This window comes from Carcharodon carcharias, chromosome 23 (genome assembly GCF_017639515.1).
Source record: "Carcharodon carcharias isolate sCarCar2 chromosome 23, sCarCar2.pri, whole genome shotgun sequence".
Classification (NCBI taxonomy): Eukaryota; Metazoa; Chordata; class Chondrichthyes; order Lamniformes; family Lamnidae; genus Carcharodon; species Carcharodon carcharias.
Window position 1 is genome coordinate 1,489,128 of NC_054489.1, and position 25,947 is coordinate 1,515,074.

Consider the following 25,947-nt stretch of genomic DNA (forward strand, 5'->3'; position numbering starts at 1 on the left):
ATAAATGGGTCTTTGTCTGATTGGCAGGATGTGACGAGTGGCGTCCCACAGGGATCTGTACTGGGACCTCAACTTTTTACAATTTATACCAATGACTTAAATGAGGAGAACGAAGGCATGTAACTAAATTTACAGATGACACAAAGAGAGGTAGGAAAGTATGTTGTGAAGAAGACATAAGGAGTTTTCAGGCAGATATAGATAATTGAGTGAGTTGGCAAAAATCTGGCAGATGGAGTATATTGTGGGAAAATGTGAAGTTGTTCACTTTGGCAAGAAGAATAAAACAGCAAAGTATTACTTAAACAGAGAGCAACTGCAGAATTCTGAGATGCAGGGGCATCTAGGTGTTCTCGTGCATGAGTCACAAAAAGTTAGTATGCAGGTACAGCAAGTAATTAAGAAAGTTAATGGAATGCTATCCTTTATTACGAGAGGAATTGAACATATAAGTAAGGATGTTATGCTTCAGTTATACAGAGCATTGGTGAGACCACATCTCAAATACTGTGTGCAGTTTAGGTCTCCTTATTTAAGGAAGGATGTAAATGCGTTGGAGGCAGTTCAGAGGAGGTTTACTAGATTGATACCTGGAATGAGTGGGTTGTCTTATGAGGAAAGGTTGGACAGACTGGACTTGTTTCCACTGAGGTTTAGAAGAGTGAGGGGTGATGTGATTGAAGTGTATAAGATCCTGAACAGCCTTGACAAGGTGGAGGTAGAAAGGATGTTTCCCCTTGTGGGTGAGTCCAGAATTAGAGGGCATTATTTTAAAATTAGGGGTCACCCTTTTAGGACAGAGATGAGGAGAATTTTTTTTCTCAGAGGGTTGTGCAACTTTGAAACTCTCTGCCTTAGAAGGTGGTGGAGGCGGGGTCACTGAATATTTTTAAGTCAATGGCAGACAGATTCTTGTTAGGTAAGGGAAGGGAATCAAAAATTATTGAGGGTAGATGGGAAAGTGGAATTCGAAACACTAACAGATCAGCCGTGATCATATTGAATGGCGGAGCAGGATTGAGGGGCCAAATGACCTACTCCTGCTCCTAATTCATATGTCCTGAGCTCTGGTGATTGTTGGATGTTTTTGGATTGGAGGACTCTGGATTTCTGCTCATGACTTAAGGTGAAGATCTTGCCTTGGCTGCTTCTCTCCCCTTGTTATTTTTTTTCTATGTAGCTGTACAATTCATAACATATTAAATTTGGAAATCTTTGCAATGAGGTTGTTGGCTTTTCCCCCACAGGCAGTTTGGTGCTTCGATACCAGCTTGGCTCCTTTGCCAATCCCTACACTAGGATCCTGGTAAAGGAAAATGTGGCAGATGGCAAAGCTCATTGGGTTAACATCACCAGACAGGACCGTGACATCTATACACAGGTACCGTACTTGGAGCGATCACAGGCCCCATCACAACAGTCTGGAATAAGGTTGCATATCACCAAGCAGAGACCGGATCATTGAACTGAGCTGCAAGCTCGCTGCCAACTAGACTTGCACCAGGAAGCGAGAGAATCAACATGTACAAATTGCAATACTTTGTTCGCACCAGATCCATTGACAGTATTAGTTGGAGTGACCACCACACAGTCCTTTTGGAGACCAAGTCTCGTCTTTGCACTGAAGACACTCTCCATTATGTTGTGTGGTGTTACCAGCATGTTAAACAGGATAGATTCATAACAGATCTAGCAGCTCAAAACTAGACATCCATGAGGTGCTGTGGGCCATCAGCAGCAGCAGCATTGTACTGGAACACAATCTGTAACCTCATGGCCTGGCCTATCCCCCACTCTACATTACCATCAAGCCAGGGGATCAACCCTGGTTCAATGAAGAGTGCAGGAGGGCATATCAGGAGCAGCACCAGGCATACCTAAAAATGAGGTGTCAACCTGGTGAGGCTATAACACAGGACTACTTGCATGCTAGTCAATGGCTTGAATCATACAACCCCACTCCCCCAAACACCTCCATGGACATCCCCATCCTCACACTGTCTCACCCCTGCAAACCATGGTCACCCCTTACCCCCTCCACCACCCCCATGGACACTTCCCTTCCCGCCCCACAGACATGCCCCTCTTTACCACACCACCACCGCCCCCCCACACAGAATGGACACACCTTTTCTCCCAAAGGACTTTCTCCTTTTCCCACCCCCACCCATGGACACGTCCCTTCCCACCGCCCCCCAACCCCCAACCAAGACATTCCCCACCACCCCCCATCCCCTCCAAGGACACTTCCTTCCCAGCCCCATGGACACACCCCTCATCCCCCCCTGTGGATATTCCCTTCGCCCCTACCCCTTCCCTTCCCCCCCTTCCCATGGACACTCCACTCCCCCTCTCTCTGCTCCTGCAATCCCCCACCCTGGACTCTCCCCCCGACTCCCTGACCCACAGACACTCCTCTCTCCCTCCCACCCCACAGACATGCCCCTCCTCCCATGGTACTGAGTTCCCTTGGTGTTTGGGCACAGTAATCTCTGGCTGTTACAGTAAAACATGTTTTTAACTTTGTCTCTAATCTGCTCTTCCTTCAGGTGGATGAGTATCCGATTGTCAGAGACCAGATTTCTCTGTGGGGAGATAAGAATTTTGATTCCCCTAGGTCTCTCTTCCTGGGTCGAGTGATGGGTGAGGGTTATAATTTTCTGCAGTTTCTCTGCTCCTTATTTATTTTTTTCGAAGCTCTCACTGAACTGGGACTGTGTGTGACTCTTGCAAGCAGCTCCTTTTGAATTTTGCATTTATATAAATGTTTAAATTGCTCTTGCTCATTAATATAATACAGCCAATAAACCTTACACCTCTGATCAAAATCCTGTCACACTCCAATACTGGGACGCAACATCTAGGTTGCCAGCAAGTGCAGTGCTGCATTATCAGGGACGCAGTGCTGAGGGAGCTCTGCACTGTCTGAGTGAGGACACATTGCACTGGCAGAAGGAGTGCTGCCCTGCTGTTGTACACTTGAAGAGAGTCTTATTGGACGGTGAGAACTCTAAGTAGAAGAATGCGAGTCAGCTTTGGGTCAGCTGGAAGTTTGTCCCATCAAACAATTCATAAATAAGTGGAATACGTGAAGAGGGGAAGATAATTCATGAAATAAATTGTGAACAGGAGAAACAGAAAATTAGAAAAAGGAACAGATTAAATAATGAGGAACAGGAGAAGGCCATTCAGCCCCTTGAGCCTGTTTCGCTATTCAATGAGATTGTGGTTGATCTGTAACCTAACTCTTCCTACCCACCTTTGTCCAATATCCTGTAAAACCTTCAGTTAATAAAAATCCCTCAATCTCAGATTTGAAATTTAGAATCGATTTAGCAATAATTGCCATTTATGTAAGAAAATTTCACACTTGTACCACAGTTAGAAGTGGAAGTGCTTCCTCCTTTCACTCCTAAAAAATCTGGCTTTAATTTTTGGACTCAGCTCCCAAGTCCTAGATTCCCATCCAATAGAAATAGTTTCTCTCTCTCTGCCCTATCTGTCCCCACTTATATCTTGAAAACTTTGATCAAATCACCCCTTAACCTTGTAAATTTCAAGGAATACAAGCCTAGTTTATGTAATCTCTTCTCGTAATGTAATTCTTTCCTGAGATAGTGGGACTGTCCCACGAGGTTCAATTGAGGGCCATGGGCCTGTGTTCTCCAGAGTTTAGAAGAATGAGAGGCGATCTCATTGAAGTGTACAAAATTCTTACAGGGCTCGAAAGGGTAGATGCAGGAGGGATGTTTCCCCTGGATGGGGAGTCTAGAACCAGGGGACACAGTCTCAGAATAAGGGGGTGGGCCATTTAGGACTAAGATGAGGAGGAATTTCTTCACTCAGAGGGTGGTGAATCTTTATAATTCTCTACCCAGAGGGCTGTGGAAGCTCAATCATTGAGCATGGTTAACACAGAAATCGATAGATTTCTGGAGACTAATGACATTTAGGGACATGGGGATAGTGCGGGAAAATGTTGCTTAGGTGGAAGATCAGCCATGATCGAATTGAATGGCGGAGCTGGCTTGAACGGCTGAATGGCCGACACCTGCTCCTATTTCCTATGTTCCTTGGATTCAGGGTATTATTCCGGTAAATCCACACTGCACTGCCTAATATATCCTTCCTAAGGTGTGAAGCCCAGAACTGTTCACAGTACTCAGTGGGTGATCTAACAAGGACTTTGCATAGCCGAAGTGTGACTTCACCCCCTTGTATTTTAGCCCTTGAGATGTAAAGAACAGCATTCCATTAGCCTTTTAGATTATTTTCTGTACCTGTTCCTGAGATTTTAATGATCTGTATACCTGGATCTTCCTAAGTCTCTTTGGACCTTCACTGTTTTTAGCTTTTTACCATTTAGAAAGTCCCACAATGGATAACCTCATGTTTGCCTACATTGAAATTCATTCACTACAGTTTTGCCCATTCACTTAATCCAGAAATATTGCCTTGTGGGACACTACTAGGCACATCCTACCATTTAGAGTAACCACCCACTGTCCCTACTCTCTGTCTCTTGTCATTCAGCTACTTTCCTGATCAGATCATTAGTTTACTTTCAATTCCAGGAGTTTAAACTTTAGCTAACAGTATCTTGCAAGGTATTTTATCAAATGCCTTCTGGAAATCCTTATCAATAGCATCCATAGGCATTCATTACTTTAGTCAGCTATTCAAAAATTTTGATCCGGTTCACCTGCCATGATGTGTCTCTTGCAAGAGAACAATGTGATCTGTGTGTATAAATCTACCTCTGTTATCTGTGCTAATTTATTGTGTTTCCGTGATGATTCCCTGACAGAGGTAGGTGTTCTGGACCCAGAGATACAACGGTTTAACACCCCAGGTTTTACAGGGTGCCTGGCTGGAGTCAGCTTTAATGGAATTGCCCCATTAAAAGTGGCACTGAGAACGGACACCAATCGGACTGTGGAGGTTTTGGGGGAGTTGGTGGAATCAAACTGTGGTTCTCTCCCCATAATTCTGTCTTCAGTCCTTCTGGAGGAAGATCCATGGGCTTTGCATCCAGGTACAGAAGGCACTGCATGTTGGGAGAGACTTCGTCAAAATGTGTAAATGAATTCTTTCTCAAATTACTGCCAGTTTAATGTTGCAAGCATCATCACAATCTGAATTCTCATTTTTAATGCACCAACAACTTGACATTTAATAAGAGTCTTGTTATTTTTGAAAAGGAGACTTGGATTTTCACCAATTTCTCAGATAAATCTGGGCAATGGGTGGCAGGGAGAGAGCGAGAGGGGGGCATGGGTGGAGAGTGTGAGGAGTGATTAGAGGGGCGGGTGGGTGGGGGGGGTATGAGAGCATTTTTTGGTGTGCATGGGGTAAGGGAAAGTTGGTTGAGGGTGTGTAACAGAGGAGAGGGAGGGGGGGAGGGACAGTGTGAGGGAGGAATGGAAACTCAGAGAGATGTTCCTGGCTGATTTTTGGACCCTTAAGCATGAAGAAGAATAACATACCTCCTGCCCCTCACTACCACCCTCACTCCACCTCCCCTCGTTCCCCCTCCCCACTCCTCACTCCCCTTCCCCAGCCCCTCACTCTCCCTCTCCCGGCCCTTGCTCCCCCCAGCCCCTCACTCCCCCCCCTCCCCTTGCTGCCCCTCACTCCCCCACCCCTCACTCCCCTGTCCCTCACTCCTCACTTCCCCGCCCCTCGCTCCCCCGCCCCTTACTACCCTTGCCCCTGACTGTCCCACACTTCACTCTCCACGCCTCTTGCTCTCCCAGCCCCTCGCTTCCCCGCCACTCACACCCCCACTCCTCGCTCCCCTCCTTTTTGCCTGTCTTATGCCCCATCTGATCGTCTGATTGGCTGGATGAGTGGAACTGAGCCACCTCGGTCCTGATGTGATTACCCAACTGAAAGTATCAAACTCTGTTTTTCAGACACTCCACGGTTTGGCTACGATTACCTGACAGGAGTGATCATTGGCGGTGAGTATAGACCCAGCTGGGACCCTTTTATTTGGGATATTTGGGAGTTATGACATGGGGAGTTTGGAACATAGGATTTCAGAGTAGGAGGAGGCCATTTGGCTCTATGAGCCTGTTCTGCCGTTCAATATGGTCTGGTTGTGGTCTCAGCTCCACCTTCCTGTCTGCCCCCTTAACTCTTGACTACCTTGTCTATCAAAAATCTATTTAACTCAGCCTTGAATAAATGTAAATACCCAGCCTCCACTACTTTCTCAGGAAGCAAACTCCACAGACCAACCACCCTCTGACAGAGAAAAAAAATTCTTCTCATCTCAGCCTTAAACGGTAGATCTCTTATTCTTAAAATGTGTCTCCTACTTTTAGTCTCTCCCACAAGGGGAAACATCCTTTCAGCGCCCACCCTGTCAATGGCTCTTCGGGATCTTATATGTTTCAATAAGATCACCTGTCATTCTTCTAAACTCCAATGGGATGAGGCCCAACCTGTCCAACCTTTCTTCATCTCAGGAATGAGTTGAGTGAACCCTATCTGAACTGCTTCGAATGCAATTATATATTTTTTTCAAATAAGGAGACCAAAACTGCAAACAGTATTCCAGATGTGGTTTCATCAATGCCCTGTGCAGCTATAGTAAAACCTCCCCACTTTTATATTCCAATCCCCTTTCAATAAACACCAACATTCCATTTACCTTCCTAATCACTTGCTGTATCTGCATACTAACTTTTTGTGATTGTGTACCAGGACACCCAGATCCCTCTGTACCTCAGAGTTCTGCAATCTCTCCATTTAAATAATTTGCTGCTTTTCTATTCTTCCTGCCAAAGTGGACAAGCTCGCATCTTCCCACATTAAACTCCATCTGCCAAATTTTTGCCCACTCATTTAACCTGTTGATATTTCTTTGCAGACTCTTTACCTCCTCTTGACAACTTACTTTCCTACCTATCTCGGTTTCATCGGCAAATTTAGCTACCATACATTCCGTCCCTTCATCCAAGTCATCGATATAAATTGTAAATAGTTGAGGCCTTAGTACTGATCCCTGTGGCACTCTTTAGTTACAGCTTGCCAACCTGAAAAAGACCCATTTATCCCTACTCTCTGCTTCCTGTTAGCTAACCAATCCTTTATCCATGCCAATATGTAACCCCTATACCATATAATCTTATCCTGTGTAGTGATCTTTGACATGGCACCCCATCAAATGCCTTTTGGAAATTGAAGTACACCACATCTAACAGGTTCCCCTTTATCCAATTTGAATATTACTTTGTCAAAAAACTCTAATAAATTGCTAACCTGCTCTTTTACTTTGTTGTTTCCTTTTACTTAACCATATTTCCTCTCACGTGACCCTTGCCCCCACTATTTAGTTTAAAACTTTGTTTCTACTTAGGACCTGTTGTCCAGCAGTCATGATTTAATTTTGATAATACTGATTGTATAAGCCTTTCTATCACCTTTCCTTTCTCATTTTCTGCTCTCAAGAACAGAGAGTCCAACTTTATTTTTTCTTATTGCTCTATCCTCTGATGTGAGCTCTTGATTATTTCCCATCCTGTGTCTGTACCGCATGCCAAGCTCACTGTGCTCTGCCCCCCACCCCAGTTTGCTACCTTGAGCCTTTGGTATGGACTGTGAACAGATAGGGTCTTGTGCTGAGAGTCAAGGGCAGAACAGTGTAATCTCCTGAGCTGGGTCAGTTAGGCAGCAGCCACCTCTGGCCCCACCCATTCTCCCAACCATCCATTAACCAAAACCTTCGAGATCTTCGGGGAAGCTATGAAAAGGAGTCCAGGAGCCTTTAGGCACTTGTTTGCTTTGCTGACAAGGCCTGGGCTGAAGCTTGGTGCCAAATGGAGAAAATCCCTCCTGTCCATTACATCGCAGGACCTGGAACCTGAGTGAAAACACTGACCCTGACCAGAACCAAGCATGTCATTCCAAGTTTGATGTTCTGGTCCTAAACTGTCAAGAAAGAATCATATGTTTGGAATATTTTCTGGGGAAAAGCATTAGCCAAACTTGCTTTGCCAGACACTGGGGGCATTGTTGGTGTCTGAGCCCAAATGGGCTGCGATGATGTGCTTTGATTTTCTACTAATCCAATTTGTCTTTTCTGCTGTAGCCATTGTAGCAGTCATCCTGTTCACCATCCTCGCCCTGTTGGTACTACTTTTCCTCTATTATTACCGTCACAAGGGCAGCTATCACACTAATGAGGCCAAACCACTCGAGCCTTCCAACAGTGCCAAACCCACCTCCCTGAAGAAGGACCAAAACCTTCCACAGATACTGGAAGAGACTAAAACCGAATAGTTGGAGCCGAATTTGCACTTTGCCAAGCGACAGTTGTAAGAAAATCTCTGATTAAGGATGCAGTCCAATGTTAAATACACTGTCTCTAACTGATCAACATTCCTTATTTGTGAACAAGGATTACTTATAGAAAAATAGGCAAAAAGAATTCACAAAACCAAATCACATGGTTTTAGTAAGATGTGTGTCAGTGTTCGCATCTGAGAAAATCTTTCTAATTGGCAAATTTTTTTAACAGTCATGTGGAATCTAATGCTGCTAATTAAGGCTAAAAATGAGTAGAAACCGTATCTATATATGAATTGCTGCTGCTGCCGGTTACAGCGGGGAATGGAATCCTGGTTCCAAACTATAATCAATGCACTGCTATGCTGTACGCTATCCTAGTGCATGCAAAATACCTGCAATATTTACCTCACTTTGACATAAACAATCATTTGCAATATATTTTTACTTTTTACTGTTTCTTTTGTCAAGTATGAATCAACATTGTTTAAAATTCTCACTGTAATATTTTATAAATGGTTGTAACATGCAGGCAGTGAAAATGTAACATGGGAATGTACCAATATCATCGAGAGGGGGCAGCAGATGGCAAGGCCTTAGACTGGCCTTTATGTGAATGGACATGAGCCCAATGTTACCCACTCCCTGCTCCACAGGTGCTGGTGGTAGATTCAGAGACAGAAGGTCCAGTGTTGGATCACACCATGAACATCAGCCCTATTGCCAGGGAGTTTGCTGCAACACTGCCATTACGTGGTGAAACTGGGAACAGTTAGCACTAAGAGGAGCATGTGGGTCAATTAAAACAAGATTCTGGAATGGAATCTCTGAGGTATATGTAAGTCAAGATTAGAATTAGTGTCTAAGCAACAGGACTTCCAGGTAACACAGTGGTTAAGGTCTTGGAGGTACAATTACAGCTAGGGAGGATTTGCCTAAACTGCATTTGGGGTGCCAGAGAGGGGTATTCATCTAGACTTGGTTTGGGTGTCAGAGAGAGAGGTGTTAGATTAGACTGGATTTGGGTATCAGAGAGCTGGGTGTTAGTCTAGACTCGATTTGGGTGTCAGAGAAGGTGTTATTCTAGACTGGATTTGGGGGTCAGACAGGATGTTAGTTGGGTTTATGATTAGGGTTTCCGAGTAAGGTTTTAGCATTAAAGAGGGAATTTATAAAGTTTTGTTGTTGAAGTCACTCCCTGCACCCAACTCCCCTTTGTCACTGCAAAAGGATTCTGAAGAATGCTGAATTGTTCTTCCTGTCCTGATACCTTGCACTGCGTGTTATTAATAGAACTGCCCCAGGGTCGAGCAACTTAAAAGGACTCTGACAGACTATGCAAAGTATTTCCAATAAGATGATTTAATTCACAAACAGGTGCTTCTCTCCTCCTGATCTCCCCATCTCTCTCCCTTGTCCCTTTCTCTCTCTCCTGGTCTGTCTCTGTGTCCTTCCCACCCTCTGTCTGACATTCTGTTTACAACTGATGTAAAATTTTATTCATGTTTCTGTTACTTGTGTATTTATGTATTAAATTTCATTCCATTAATGGTTTGGTTGCTTGCCTTTGTTAAGAAGTGGCTGTAACTGTGAAATCCAGGGCTAATTGGCATTGAGTGCCTGAGAAATTCTACAATATACTTTGCGTCTGAACTTGAGATTCACAAGAATGATTCCCGGATGAAGAACTGTAGCTATGAGGATAGATTGGAGAGGCTGGGACTGTTTTCCTTGGAGAAAAAAAGGATGAGAGGAGACTTGGTGGAGATATTCAAGATCCTGAGATGTTTGGACAGGGTAAATAGTGAGAAACTGCTCCCACACAAGAGAGAATCCAGAACTAGGGGGCATAGATTCAAAATAATTGGCAAAAGGAGTAAAAATGATGTGAGGAAAATTTTTTTCATTCAGAGGGTTGTGGAGGCAGGTCGATCAAGGTATTCAAAAGGGAATTGGTTTGCTATCTGAAAAGAGAGAATGTGCAAGGTCACAGGGATAAGGCAGGGGAGTGGGACTAGGTGGAATGCTCTTTCAGAGAGCCAGTGCAGACACGATAAGCTGAATGGCCTCCTTCTGCACTGTAAAGATTCTGTGATAGAGTTGCCTGAGGGCCAGCTGTAGTGTGAGGGTCACTGCCCTTGATCAGCACCAATTTGACTGCTTGATCTTCCACAGAGCCTTGTGCTCTGGTGCTAACTCTGTTGTGTGCGTTACAGAGCAATAACCTGCTCACTGACCCTCAGTTTGGGTTCTGACAGGGCCATTCAGCTCCTGACCTCATTACAGCCTTGGTCCAAATATGGACAAAACAGCTGATCTCAAGACATGAGGTGAGAGTGGCTGCCCTTGACATCTAGGCAGCATTTGACTGAGTGTGGCATCAAGGAGCCCCAGCAAAACTAGTGTCAATGGGATTCAGTGGGAAAACTCTCCACTGGTTGGAGTCATATCTAGCACAAAGCGAGATGTGGTTGTTGGAGATCAGTCATCTCAGTTCCAGGACATCGGTGCAGGAGATCCTCAGGGTAGTGTCCTCGGCCCAACCATCTTCAGCTGCTTCATCAATGACCTTCCTTTCATCATAAGGTCAGAAGTGGAGATGTTCGCTGATGATTGCACAATGTTCAGCACCATTTGTGACTCCTCAGATACTGAAGCAGTCCATGTCCAAATGCAGCAAGACCTGGACAATATCCAGGCTTAGGCTGACAAGCGGCAAGTAACATTCACGCCACACAAGTGTCAGGCAATGACCATCTCCAACAGCAGAGAATCCAACCATTGCCCCTTGATGTTCAACGGCATTACCATCACTGAATCCCCCACTATCAACATCCTGGGGTTACCATTGACCAGAAACTGAACAGGACTAGCCATATAAATACTGTGGTTACAAGAATAGGTAAGAGGTTGAGAATTCTGCAGAGAGTAACTCACCTTCTGACTCCCCAAAGCCTGTCCACCATCTACAAGGCACAATACTGCCCACTTGCCTGGATGAGTGCAGCTCCCACAACACTCAAGAAGCTTGACACTGTCCAGGACAAAGCAGCCCCACTTGATTGGCACCCCTTCCACAAACATTCACTCCCTCCACTACCGATGCAGCAGTGTGTACCATCTACAAGATGAACTGCAGCAACTTACCAAGGCTTTTTAAACAGTACCTACCCAGAAAAGAGTGAAAATGTCAGAATGGAGTGGAAACTGGCTGAGTTTAGTTCAAGTGCAGAATGCACCAGGCTTGACCACTGGAGCTGTCACAAGCTCTTGTTTCTGTTAATATGAAACTAATATTAAATATCTGGACAAAGTAATAAAGAGAAATGTGTACACAAAACATTGTGGGAGTCACTGAAATTAGTGACTCCTGACATTTTCACTCTTCCGAGTTTGAGGCCATATCCTACATTGCATCAAGACCAGTTCATCCATCACCTCTCTACTCACTGACCTATACTGCCTCCAGGACTGGCAAAGCATTGATTTCAAAGTTTTCATGTGTGTTCTGATCCCTCCATGGCCCTTGTACCTCAACCCCCTCCCACCTCTATATCTAATCTTCTCCAGACCGCAGGGAGCTGTGCTTGGGCCCCAGCTATTCACGATATATATAAATGACTTGGATGACGGAACCAAATGCAATATTTCCAAGTTTGCTGACGATACAAAACTGGGCGAGGTTGTGAGGAGGATGCAAGGAGGCTTCAGGGCGATTTAGACGTGTGTGTGGGCAAACACATGGCACATGCAGTATAATGTGGATAAATGTGAAGTTATAAGCTTCAGTGTGAAAAACAGAAAGGCAGAGTGTTATTTAAATGTTGAAACATTGGGAAACAAAGGGATCTGGGTGTCCTTGTACACCAATGGAAGTAAATAGGCCCTTAATCTAGCTCTACTTGTCCCCCCACCCCCCCCACCTTAAACCAGCTTATATTTCACCTCTTTTCTATTTTTACTTAATTCTGTTGAAGGGTCATTCAGACGCGAAACGTTAACTGTGTTCCTCTCCGCAAATGCTGCCAGACCTGCTGAGTTTTTCCAGGTATTTTTGTTTTTGTTTTGAAAGTAAACAAGCAGGTGCAGCAAGCAATTAGGAATGCATATGGTATGTTGGCCTTCATTACAAGAGGATTTGAGTTCATAAGTAGGGATGTCTTACTGCAGTTATACAAGACCTTGGCGAGACAACACCTGGAGTATTGAGTGCAGTTTTGGTCTCCCTACCTAAGAACAGGATATACACGCCACAGAGGGAGTGCAGTGAAAGTTCACTAGGTTGATACCGGGGATGGCAGGACTGTCGTATGAGGAGAGATTGGTTCAACTGGGCCTGTATTCGCTAGAGTTTAGAAGAATGAGAGGGGATCTGATTGAAACGTATAAAACTCTAACAGGACTAGACAGACTAGATGCAGGGAGGATGTTTCCCCTGGTTGGAGAGTCTAGAACCAGGGGCCACAGTCTCAGGATACAGGCAGGGCGTTTAGAACTGAGATGAGGGAAAATCTCTTCACTCAGAGGGTGGTCAACCTGTGGAATTCTCTACCACAGAAGCTGTGGAGGCCAGGTCACTGAGTATATTCAAGAAAGAAATTGATAATTTTTTGGATATTAGGGGCATCAAGGAGTATGGAGAGAAAGCAGGAATATGGCGTTGAGATGAAGGATCAGCCATGATCATAGTGAATAGCACAGGAGTTTCTATGAGTGGGAATGGAGCTGTGTAGGATTCAGTTCTTTGTATACAATTGATTGTTACAGAATGTATATGGACAAGTGAAGATTAAATTATTTTATTTTTTGGATATTGGAGAAACTCTGGCCTGTCAGGGATGAGCTACTTGTCATGCAACAGTGTTCACTGTTTCTCATGAACATTAAACATGGAATAAAATGCTTCCTTGACACATCATTTTCATTGCTTCTGAGTGACTGTTTCATTCCAAATCTATCACTTCAGTTTCAGCAGCTCTCTGATCATCTCAAAGCACCATAATAAACAGATTCCCACACAATAAAACTTCAAAATCACTTGTCAACAGAATCAGGATCAAGAGGACAGGTTAAAACAAAAGGCAGAAAATAATCCTGCAATTTCAGATGAGAAAAGTGCCTGAGAACTGAAAAGCCAGAATGACATTCCCAATACAATCCTGAAGAAAGACCTCACTGTCGTAGGGTCAACACTATGGGAGAGCCAGACTGTAACAGGGTCAATACTGAGGGACCGTCGAACTGTTGGAGGGTCAGTACTGAGGAACCACTGCGCTATCGGAGGGTCAGTACTGAAGAACTGCTGCACTGTCGGACGGTCAGTGCTGAGGGAGAGCCGTACTGTCGGAGGGTCAGTACTGAGGGAGCACTGCACTGTCAGGAGGTCAGTACTGAGGAACTGCTGCACTTTTTGGAGGGTCAGTACTGAAGGAGTGCTACACTGTCAGAGGGACGGTACTAAGGGAAAACTGCACTGTTGGAGGGTCAGTACGGAGGGAATGCGGCAATGCCAGAGGGTCAGTAAGGAGGGAGTGCCACACTGTCAGAAGGTCAGTACTGAGGGAGTGCTGCACTGTTGGAGGGTCAGTACTGAGGAACTGCTGCACTGTCAGAGGGTCAGTACTGAGGGAGTGCCGCACTGTCAGAGGGTCAGTACTGAGGGAGTGCTGCTGTTATGACCGATGCAGTGGGTAAAGCGGAGTTATTTAAAATTCCCAGAGGGAAACTTTAAACAACTGTCATAACCTATAATTTTTAGTGTTATGTTTTAGATGTGACTTTAAATTCAGGAATCAGACCCCCAGTTCTCGAGGTTTTACATTAAACTAATTGAAACATTTTATTAATTTACACAGGTTAAACTATACATGGCTACAAATTACCACCATCATAACTTTTAACAAATTCACAAACTAATCTCCATTAAAGCAACAGCAACCCATAGACTTAACCAAATAGCAGACAAAGCATTTTCACCTTACACACTCAAAATAAGGTTTTTTTCACTGTGGAGCCAGTTGGAGGCTGACAGCTGCCTTTTGATCTCACATCGCTTCTGCTCCACATACCCAAAAACTACTGAAGTTATACCTACCATCACTGATTGAATTCAAATTCTCATTGTCTCACCAGCCTCTTTGAACTTTACCTTTTAACAAGGAAACCCCTTTCATAGTTCCAATTTTATCAGTAATATAAACACATGGCTTGGTAGCTGCTAGATAGGTGTCAAGTTTTCACCCCACTTCTTGAATGCTCTTCAAAAAATGCAAATACACGCTATCTCTCTTCCATATCAAAACTAGTACCTATCAAAGCACCCAGACTAGCTGGCTTTAATCCAATTAAGGCGCATCTGCACCATCGCATCCACCGCACTCACCACACCCACCGCACTCACCACACCCACCGCACTCACCACACTCACCGCACTCACCACATCCACCACACTCACCACACCCACCGCACTCACCACACCCACCGCACTCACCACATCCACCGCACTCACCACACCCACTGCACTCACCACACCCACCGCACTCACCACACCCACTGCACTCACCGCACTCACCACACCCACCGCACTCACCACACTCACCGCACTCACCACACCCACTGCACTCACCACACCCACCGCATCCACCACACCCACCACACTCACCACACCCACCGCATCCACCGCACCCACCGCACTCACCACACCCACCGCATCCACCGCACCCACCGCACTCACCACACCCACCGCATCCACCGCACCCACCGCACTCACCACACCCACCACACTCACCACGCCCACCACACCCACCGCATCCACCGCATCCACCGCACTCACCACATCCACCACACTCACCACACCCACTGCACTCACCGCATTCACCACACCCACCACACTCACCACACCCACCGCATCCACCGCACCCACCGCACTCACCACACTCACCACACCCACTGCACTCACCACACCCACCACACTCACCACACCCACTGCACTCACCACACTTACCGCACTCACCACACCCACCGCACTCACCACACCCACCGCACCCACCACACCCACCGCACTCACCACACCCACCGCACTCACCACACCCACCACACTCACCACACCCACTGCATTCACCACATCCAAACCACCACACTCACCGGACCCACCACACCCACCGTACTCACTGCACTCACCACACCCACCGCACTCACCACCTCCACTGCACTCACCACACCCACCGCACTCACCACCTCCACCGCACTCACCACACTCACCACATCCAAACCACCACACTCACCGCATTCACCAGACCCACTACATCCACCGCACTCACCACACCCACCGCACTCACCACACCCACCGCACTCACCACACCCACCGCACTCACCACACCCACCGCACTCACCACACCCACCGCACTCACCACACCCACCACACCCACCGCACTCACTGCACTCACCACACCCACCGCACTCACCACACCCACTGCACTCACCACACCCACCGCACTCACCACACCCACCACACCCACCGCACTCACTGCACTCACCACACCCACCGCACTCACCACACCCACCGCACTCACCACAACCACTGCATCCACCGCACTCACCACATCCACAGCACTCACCACACCCACCGCACTCACCACACCCACCGCATCCACCGCACTCACCACACCCACTGCACTCACCACATCCACCACACTCACCACACCCACCGCACTCACCGCACTCACCACACCCACCGCACTCACCACACCCACCGCACTCACCACCTCCACCGCACTCACTGCACTCACCACACCCACAGCACCACCAAACCCATTGCACCACCGCATCCACTGGACTCACTGCACTCACCGCACCCACCACCATAAACCTCAACTCCCCTATAGATCAAAGATCTGTGCAACTGAAATTTCAACATATTCAACGACCCTGTCTAAACTGCTTTCTCAGGTAGAGAATTCCATAGATTCACAACCCTTTGAGAGAGGAAATTCCTCTTCATCTTCCTCTTAAATGGGACAGCCTTATTTTTAAACCATGTCCCCTAATTTTAGACTCCCCTATGAGGGGAAACATCATCTCAACTAACACCCTGACAAACCCCCTCAGAGTCCCATATGTTTCAATAAGATCAGCTCTCATTCTTCTAAACTCCAATAATTATAAGCCCAATCTTTTCTCGTAACAAAGGTCTCCTTATTTAAGGAAATCATCCTGGTATTTTCGTTCAACTGCTTCTAGTACAGGAATATCATCCTTAAATAGGGAGACCAAGACTGTACCAAGAACTCTCAATGCCGTCTTATGAATGCTCTGTACAGCTGCAGCAAGACTTCCCTACTTTTATAATCCATCCAACTTCAAATAAAGGCCAACATTTCATTTGCCATCCTAATTCCTTGCTGTACCTGCATGCTAAGATTCATGTACAAGATTCAGATCCCTCTGTACTGCAGCATTCTGCGGATTCTAAGTATCAGAGGGACAACACTGAGGGAGCGTTGCACTATTGGGTTATTTTTATTCATTTATGGAATGTGGGCATCGCTGGCTGGGCCAGCATTTATTGCCCATCCCTAATTTCCCTTGAGAAGGTGGTGGTGAGCTGCCTTCTTGAACCATTGCAGTCCACGTGGTATAGGTACACCCACAGTGCTGTTAGGGAGGGAGTTCCATGGTTTTTACCCAATGACAGTGAAGGATCGGGATATATTTCCAAGTCAGGATGGTGAGTGACTTGGGGTGAATTTCCAGGTGGTGATGTTCCCATCTATCTGCTGCCCTTGTCCTTCTAGGTAGTAGAGGTCATGGGTTTGGAAGGTGCCGTCAAAGGAGCCTTGGTGAATTCCTGCAGTACATCTTGTAGATGGTACACACTGCTGCTACTGTGCGTCGGTGGTGGAGGGAGTTAATGTTTGTGGATGTGGTGTGAATCAAGCAGACTGCTTTGTCCCGGATGGTGTCCAGCTTCTTGAGTGTTTTGGGAGCTGCACTAATCCAGGCAAATGGAGAGTATTCCATCACACTCCTGACTTGTGCCTTGTAGATGGTGGACAGGCTTTGGGGAGTCAAGAGGTGAGTTATTTGCCGCAGAATTCCCAGCCTCTGACCTGCTCTTGTAGCCACAATATTTATATGGCTAGTCCAGTTCAGTTTCTGGTCAATGGTAACCCCCAGCATGTTGATAGTGGGGGATTCAGCAATGGTAATGCCACTGAATGTCAAGGGGAGATGGTTAGATTCTCTCTTGTTGGAGATGGTCATTGCCTGGCAGTTGTGTGGCACAAATGTTACTTGCCACTTATGAGCAAGCCTGGATATTGTCCAGGTCTTGCTGCATTTGGACAAGGACTGCTTCAGTATCTGAGGAGTCGCGAATGGTGCTGAACATTGTGCAATCATCAGTGAACATCCCCATTTCTGACCTTATGATGGAAGGAAGGTCATTGATGAAGCAGCTGAAGATGGTTGGGCCTAGGACACTACCCTGAGGAACTCCTGCAGTGATGTCCTGGAGCTGAGATGACTGACCTCCAACAACCACAACCATCTTCCTTTGTGCTAGGCAGGACACCCACAAAAGGAGAGTTTTCCCCCTAATTCCCAGTTTTGCTAGGGATCCTTGATACCACACTCAGTCAAATGTTGCCTTAACGTATGGGGCAGTCACTCTCACCTCAAGGGTGTAATGAGGTCAGGAGCTGAGTGACCCTGGCGGAACCCAAACTGGGCATCAGTGAGCAGGTTATTGCTAAAAAAGTGCCGCTTAATAGCACTGTTGATGACCCCTTCCATTGCTGATGATTGATAGTAGACTGATGGATGCCAGTGTTGTAGCTGTTCTGGAACAGCTTAGCTAGGGGTGCAGCAAGTTCTGGGGCACAAGTCTTCAGTACTATTGCTAGAATATTATCAGGGCTTTCAGCTGTTTCTTGATATCACGCAGAGTGAATCAAATTGGCTGAAGACTGGAATCTGTGATGCTGGGGACCTCTGGAGGAGGCCGAGCTGGATCATCCACTTAGCATTTCTGGCAGAATATTCTTGCCAATGCTTCAGCCTTATCTTTTGCACTGTTGTGCTGGGCTCCCCCATCATTGAGGATGGGGATATTTGTGGAGCCTCCTCCTCCAGTGAGTTAATTGTCCACCACCATTCACGGCTGGATGTGGCAGGACAACAGAGCCTGAGGTCTGATCTGTTGGTTGTGGGTTCATTTAGCTCTATCACTTGCTGCTCATGCTGTTTGGCACTCAAGTAGTCCTGTGTTATAGCTTCACCAGGTTGACACCTCATTTTTAGGTATGCCTGGTTCTACTCCTGACATGCCCTCCTGCACTCTTCATTGAACCAGGGTTGATCCCCTGGCTTGATGGTAATGGTAGAGTGGGGGATATGCCGGGCCATGAGGTTACAGATTGTGTTCGAGTACAATTCTGCTGCTGTTGATGGCCCACAGAGCATCATGGATGCCCAGTTTTGAGTTGCTATATCTGTTCAAAATCTATCCCATTTAGCACAGTGGTAGTGCCGCACAACATGATGGAGGAGATTCTCAATGTGAAGATGGGGAGTTCATCTCCAAAAGGACTGTGCGGTGGTCACTCCCACTGATACTGTCATGGATAGATGCATCTGCGGCAGGCAGGTTGGTGAGGATAAGGTCAAATGTGTTGGTTCCCTCACCACCTACCACAGACCCAGTCTAACAGCTATGTCCTTTAGAGCTCGGCCAGCTCAGTCGGTAATGGTGCTACCGAGCCAATCTTGGTGATGGATATTGAAGCATCTCACCCAGAGTTCATTTTGTACTCTTGCCACCCTCAGTGTTTCCTCCAAGCAGCGTTCAACATGGAGGAGCACTGATTCATCAGCTAAGGGAGGGTGGTACGTGGTAATCAGCAGGTTTACTTGTCCATGTTTGACCTGATGCCATGAGACTTCATCGGATCCGGAGTCGATGTTGAGGACTCCCAGGGCAACTACTTCCCGACTGTATACCACTGTGTCCCCACCTCTGCTGGGTCTGTCCTGCCAGTGGGACAGGACATACCCAGAGATGGTGATGGTGGTGTCTGGGACATTATCTGTCAGGTATGATTCCGTGTGGATGATTATGTAAGGTTGTTGCTTGACTAGTCTGTGAGACAGCTCTCCTAATCTTGGCACTGGACCCCAGATGTTAGTAAGGAGGACTTTGCAGATTTGATGGGGCTGAGATTGCTGTTATCATTTCCAGTGCCTCGGTAGATGCTGGGTGGTCCGTCTGGTGTCATTCCTTTGAGACTTGTAGCAGTTTGATACAACTGAGTGGTTTGCTAGGCCATTTCAGCGGGTGTTTAAGAGTCAATCACATTGCTGAGGGTCTGGAGTCACCTGTTGGCCAGACCAGGGAAGGATGACAGATTTCCTTCCCTAACAGACATTAGTGAACCAGATGGGTTTTTATGACAGAAAATGCTGGAAAAACTCAGCAGGTCTAACAGCTTCTGTGAAGAGAGAAAGTGTTAATGTTTTGAGTCCGTATGACTCTTCTTCAGAGCTCATACAGACTCGGAACGTTAACTCTGTTTCTCTCTGCACAGGTGCTGCCAGACCTGCTGAGTTTCTCCAGCATTTTCTGTTTTTGTTTCAGGTTTCCAGCATCCGCAGTATTTTGCTTTTATCTTATGGTTTTTATGAAAATCAACAATGGTTCATGGTCACCATTACCAAGACTAGCTTTTCAATTCCAGATTCATTAACTGAATTTAATAATGGGATTCAAACCCATGAACCTGGAGCTCCGGGTTACATGCCTGATGACATTACTGTTGTGCCACCAACTCCCCACTGAAACAGGAGTAGGCCATTCAGCCCCTCGCGCCTGCTCCATCGTTCAATTAGATCATGAATTATTTTCTAGCGATGCCATTTTCCTGCACTATCCCTGCATCCATGATATCTTTATTATCTAGAAACCTATCGATCTCTTGTCTTGAACAAAATGACTGAGCCTCCACAGCCTCTGGGGCAGAGACTTCCAAAGATTTACCACCTTGAATACCATTTTTCAGTTGAGATGTAAAATAGTGTTACGGCTGCCCTCTCAGCTAGGTGTTAAAGTAGCGATTCTTCTGACCAGTGTTGCACCCTGGCCAGCATTTAGCCTCAACATCTCCCTCACACTTAATTAGTAACAACTTCCCTCAGAAATGATGAAATAACTTGGGAATGTAGGTGGCCTGGACCATATGGGTTGAGTAAGAAACACAGGCAGGAGAATTCCATTATCATTTTTATTTCAAATGTAATTTAAAGGAAGAGTGGATTCTGTTTCAAGCTTCATTTCAAGATGCTGACCATTCTCAGATTGCAAAAAATCAGAAACTCTGCAAAGTTGGGACCCTGAAATCTCATCTCAGTCACAACCATCGCTCCAGCAGAGAACTCACTGCTTCACACAGGCTGAGTTACACCAGGACCACGAGCAAACCTGGGCTAACTGAGACACTTAGTGCAGTGGATGGAGGCCTCATAGATGAGAACCAAACATAGGTTTGAATATCATGGGCAGCATGATTTTACAGGAAAACATACTGTAATCTGGATTATAATGTGGCTACTGCTACATCAAGCAAGAGCAGCATCGCAGAATCACCTGTCAACTCTTATCTTATTTTCCCTCTCATCAGCATTGCATGGTGGTTGGTTTCTGTGGTCGAAACAATTAATAAGGAGATCAGGTCTTCCACATTCTGAACTGAATTATCTGCTTCGTTGTTCCAACCGATCTCTGACATCAGAAATCCATCAATGCGTCCAGAATAAAAAGTTGTAACATATTATTTTCAGGTGCCCATCAACCTGGACTGTGTCTCTGGGGAGAGAAATGTTTCTTCCAAAGGGTTGAATTCTGAATACTCGATAAAGCTGCCCTTCATTGACAGTGTCACTTGCCATTAAGTCTGGCTTCTGATTAACCTGAACCGGGAGTAGATTCCCAGTTGGGGGTGAGGGGTCCAATGTCTGGTGTAGGAGAGGTGGTGGTGGGGTTACATGTGGAGGGGAGAGACAGGAGAGGGGGAAGCAGGGCAGGCAGCAGCAAGAGAAGCTCTAAGCGTTTGTGCTAGTAACAGACTGAAGCACAGTAATGTGAAACACTCCTCCTATCACTGACACAGTATAGGAAGCTGACCTCACACCATCCGCTCAGAAAATGTACTAGTGAACTTGTCGCACAGTCTAACTCACAACCAAACACAATTTCACACCAAAATAACAATAGGATCAGAGCATTTCCATCTTCCGTTCAATTCCCACGTACTTCAGTGCATCTGCTTGACTGTATCTGAAACAGAAACACAGCAGCCAGTTTGTGATTTATGTTTCAGAAGTTGTATTGTCATCATGCCTGTTTTCAACTATTCTAAAATGCAGTCCTTTCAGCATTGGAATGGATTTCAGCTCACTGATAACCTGCAGATCAGGCATTTTAGCAACTTGCAATTTTTCAGTTTGCATAACCAGAAAACGTACTTTAATTCCAGCCGAAATTGGAAATAACAGGTCGAAGTTAGATGGAATGCAATGAAGCCTAAATTAGGGTTAGTGTGCAAAGTGTGGTCAGTGAAGGGTTAGTGAGCTGCAGGCTCAGGTTGCCATGCGGAATTGTCCTGTTGTTGCTGTTAGAGGCCTGGCTCAAAGAAGAGCAAGGTTGGTTATTAATTATTCCTGGATACAAGGGAAAGAAAGAAAGGAAGGGGGATGGAAGTATTGATTAACGAGAACATTACAGTGCTAGAGAGAGCAGATGTCCTGGAGGGGTCAAGGACACGATCTATTTGGTTAGAGTTAAGAAACAATAGAGACTCTATTACAGTCTATAGGCCTTAAACCAGAGGGAAAGATAGAGAGGAACAAATTTGCAAGGAAATTACAGCGAGGTATAAAAGTACTGTAGTAGTTATAATAGAGACTTTAATTATCCTAATATAAACTGGGATCATAATAATAGTAAAGGACAGAAAAGAGGAAGGGCTTCTGAAGTATGGTCAGGAGAATTTTCTTCATCAGTCTGTCCCAGCCCGATGAGGAAGGAGGCGTTGCTCAATCTAGTTCTGAGCAATGAGGTGGATCAAGAGTCAGTTAGGGGAAGATTTTGTGGACAGTGATCATCATTTCATAAGGTTTAGATTAGCGATGGAAAAGGACATGGAGCAATCCAGAGTAAAATAATTGATTGTTGGAGGGTCAATTTCAGTAAGATAACAACGGATCTGGCCCAGGTAAGATGGAATCAAAGATCGTCAGGCAAAACTGTAATGGAACAATGGGCTGTCTTTAAAGAGTGGATGTTTTAGGTACAGTCAAGGTACATTTTCACAATGACAAAGTTAAGACAAACAAAACCATAACTCCCTGAACGATGAAAGATATAGAGAGGAGGATGAAGCTGAAAAGGGGGCATATGCCAGATGACAGGTTGATAACACGAGGGAGAACCAGATTGAATATTGAAAGTCCAGAGCGGAAGTGAAAAAAAGGAAAAGTAAAGAGAGAGCATGAGAAGATACTGGCAGTAAACAATAAAAGGGAATCTAAAAGTCTTCTATAGGCATATAATAGTCAAAGCGTGGTAAAAGAAAGTGAGGAAAGAACGAAGATTTATGTATGGAGGCAGGGGACATGGCTGAGGTATTAAACAAGTTATTTGCATCTGTCTTTACCAAGGATGAAGATATTGACCAAATCCTGGTGAAAGAGAAAGCAATTCAGACACTTCAGGGGTTTAAAATTGTTAAAGGGAAGGTATTAGACAGGTTGGGTGTACTTAAAGTTGATAAGTCACCAGGACCAATGCAGTCAAGGAAACTGAGGATGTAAGAGTGGAAATTGTGGAGGAATTGGCCATAATCTTCCTATCCTCTTTAACACAGGGTGCTGCCAGAGGACTGGAGAATTGCAAATGTTACACCCTTGTTCAAAAATGGGAGTAAGAGTAAATCCAGCAACTACAGGCCAATCAGTTTGGCCTCGGCTTTGGGAACGCTTTTAGTACAATAATCTGGGACAAAATTAACAGTGACCTGGACAAAGGAGGGTTAGTTAAGGAAAGCCAGCATGGATCTGTTAAGGAAAAATCATGCTTAATATGATTGAGCTTTTTGATGAGTTAACAGAGGGCTGATGAGGGCAATGTGTTTGATGTGCTGTACATGGACTTCCAAAAAGGCACATAACAGGCTTGCCAGCAAAGTTGAAGCCTACAGAATAAAAGGGCCAATGACAGCATGGACATGAAGCTGGTTGAGTGACAGGGAACAGAGGTTATTGGTGAATGGTTGTTTTGTGGCTGCAGAAGGTTTACAGTGGGGTTCCCCAGGGGTTGATATTGTGGCCATTGCTTTTCCTAATACACATTAATGACCTGAATTTGGGAGTACAGGGCACAATTTCAAAATTTGAAGATGGCACAAAACTTGGAAGAACTGTGAACTACGAGGAGGATGGTGATATATGACCACTGACCAGCTGTAGAATTCGATGGTTTGTGAAGATTTAATTTGACATTTCACCTGTAATCAAAGAACAATTCCTCGCCTGTCTGGATCATTCTTTTTGCAAAAATACCGATTCGGTGGTCACCGTTTACCATGACAACTGGAAAAAGAAAAGAGTTATCAACGTACAGGATGAATCAACTGTTGGCCTCGTGTCTGTGGGGTCAGAGGTCATGAAGTTGGGAACCGCAGGTCTGTTGGCCACGGGGTCAGAGTTGGAGGTCATAGGCCCGTGAGTCATGGGGCTGCTGGGTGTATGGTCAGTGTTTGCCAGTCAGCTTGTCACAGTTCTGGTAGTCAAGGGGTCAGGGATCCCAGGCCCAGTGACTCACTGTGGAACCCAAGCACTGCGACCCTATTTGAAATGGAGAACAAACTGTTGTTTCCCCCAGCACATCCTTTGCATTCCCTTCCTTAACTGCACCACCCGATCCCCTCCAGCTCTCCTCTCACCCACTCTCCTTCTTACCCCATCCCCATCCCCATCCCCATCCCCCCTGCCCCCTCAACCTCTTTCCCTTCCCACCACCAAGGCTTACTGGATCCTTACCTTTAGCATAGCAATTGGGATTGACGGAGTGATTCGCAAAACGGATTTTGTTTCCTTTGCGAGTTGCATCAACAACAAAATCTACAAAACAGGAATGAAAGCATTGATGAGCAGGACCCCAATTACCCTGCCCCCATCACCCCTCCCCCTCAGACATCCTCTGAGTTAGAAGAATGAGAGGTGATCTTATTGAAGGTATCAGCTTCTGAGGGGGTTTGACAGGATAGATGCCGAGAGGATGCATTCCCTCATGGGGAAGTCTAGAACTAGGGGACATAGTTTCAGTGTAAGGGGTGTCCCATTTCAGATAGAGATGGGGAGAACTTTTTTTCTATCGGAGGGTCATTAATCTTTGGAATTCTCTTCCCCGGAGAGCAGTGGAGCTGGGTCAGTGAATACATTCAAGGCTGAATTAGACAGGTTTATAATTGACAAGGGAGTCAAGGGTAATGGGGAACAGACAGGAAAGTGGAGTTAAAGCCACAATCAGGTCAGCCTTGACCTTATTGAATGGGGGAGCAGGCTCGAGGGGCCGAATGGTCTACTCCTGCTCTTATTTCTTATGATCTTATATCCCTCTCTCAACCCCTCTCCATCAACCCTCTTTCCTCCAGGGGGAACAATATCACTGACAGAAAAAGCCTAAAGTTTACACATCCGGTAAAAGAACTCCTAGCCCCAGGACGAATATCTGATCCCACACTGCAGTGACATCTCATTCGGAATCTGCTGAAGCAGGGGAAAGAGAGTATAGGAAGGCTCATGCCAGGGCAGCATAATCCTGCAGTGAGTATCCTAACTCTGCAACCTCCTGACACCATTGCCTGATCATTGTCCCTAGCATCACCTCACACACACCACAGGCGAAACACAAAACGAATAAGCAACTACCCACAGAGTGAGCAGGAGCACTGACCATTGTTCAGATTGAAGAGAAAGCTGGACATGTATTTATCATAGACTTTCCCACGTCGGTCTGCTTCATCCTGAGATATAATCTGCAAGGAAAACAGGTCAAGGATTAGTGATTGTGCACTGCTGCTTACATCCCACAGGTTCCACAGCCCCAGCTTGACCCAATGCTGCCCAGCTAGGCTCTCTGAGACCCACTCCAGCCCTGGCCTTGCCCCATCCCCAACCCAGAAGGCCCAGTCCAGCTTGGCCCAGTCTGGTCCGGTCTGGTTTAGTCCAGGAGCTCAGCGTGACTTCAACACATCCACTCATCCCTGGCCATGACTGAGCATATCTTGGATTTAAAGAATTTTCCAGGTTGGAGGCCACAAACCTACAGCAAAGGAGGTCACCATGGAAACTTGACACATTGCATCATGCAGTAAGAACATAGGAAACAGGAACAGCAGTGGATCATTCATCCCCTTGGGCCTGCTCCATCATTCCGTAAGATCATGGCTGCTCTGATTGTGGCTTCAACTCCACCTCCCTGCCTGCTCCCCCATAACCCCATGACCCTCTTGTAGGTCAAAAGTCTATCTAACTCAGCCTTGAATATATTCACTGACCCAGCCCCCACTGCTCTCTGGGGAAGAGAATTCCAAAGATTAA

At 46.0% G+C, this 25,947-nt stretch overlaps 2 protein-coding genes across 14 annotated transcripts in view; one reads left to right on the forward strand and one right to left on the reverse strand.

Annotated features, from left to right (window-relative positions):
* cntnap1 (contactin associated protein 1) overlaps window positions 1-9,844 on the forward strand; it is a 1,152,571-nt gene extending 1,142,727 nt beyond the window's left edge. For all 5 annotated transcript variants that reach the window (XM_041173305.1, XM_041173307.1, XM_041173308.1 and 2 more), the window contains 5 exons: window positions 1,248-1,381; window positions 2,550-2,643; window positions 4,808-5,035; window positions 5,916-5,963; window positions 8,099-9,844. In XM_041173305.1, the coding sequence (XP_041029239.1) occupies window positions 1,248-1,381; window positions 2,550-2,643; window positions 4,808-5,035; window positions 5,916-5,963; window positions 8,099-8,289 (695 nt within the window). In that variant the 3' untranslated portion in view covers window positions 8,290-9,844. The remainder of the gene's footprint in view (window positions 1-1,247; window positions 1,382-2,549; window positions 2,644-4,807; window positions 5,036-5,915; window positions 5,964-8,098) is intronic.
* A 10,712-nt stretch (window positions 9,845-20,556) lies between these two features.
* The window catches only part of ezh1 (enhancer of zeste 1 polycomb repressive complex 2 subunit), a 182,131-nt gene continuing 176,740 nt past the window's right edge, over window positions 20,557-25,947 (reverse strand). For 7 of the 9 annotated variants that reach the window (XR_005941287.1, XM_041173292.1, XM_041173291.1 and 4 more), the window contains 4 exons: window positions 25,301-25,382; window positions 24,385-24,465; window positions 23,850-23,934; window positions 20,557-21,622 (listed from right to left, as the gene is read on the reverse strand). Coding sequence is in view for 7 of the 9 variants with exons in the window: in XM_041173292.1 (XP_041029226.1) it covers window positions 21,562-21,622; window positions 23,850-23,934; window positions 24,385-24,465; window positions 25,301-25,382 (309 nt within the window). In the remaining 2 variants the exon portion in view is untranslated. The remainder of the gene's footprint in view (window positions 21,623-23,849; window positions 23,935-24,384; window positions 24,466-25,300; window positions 25,383-25,947) is intronic. The other 2 variants (XM_041173287.1, XR_005941288.1) reach the window with 2 other exon arrangements.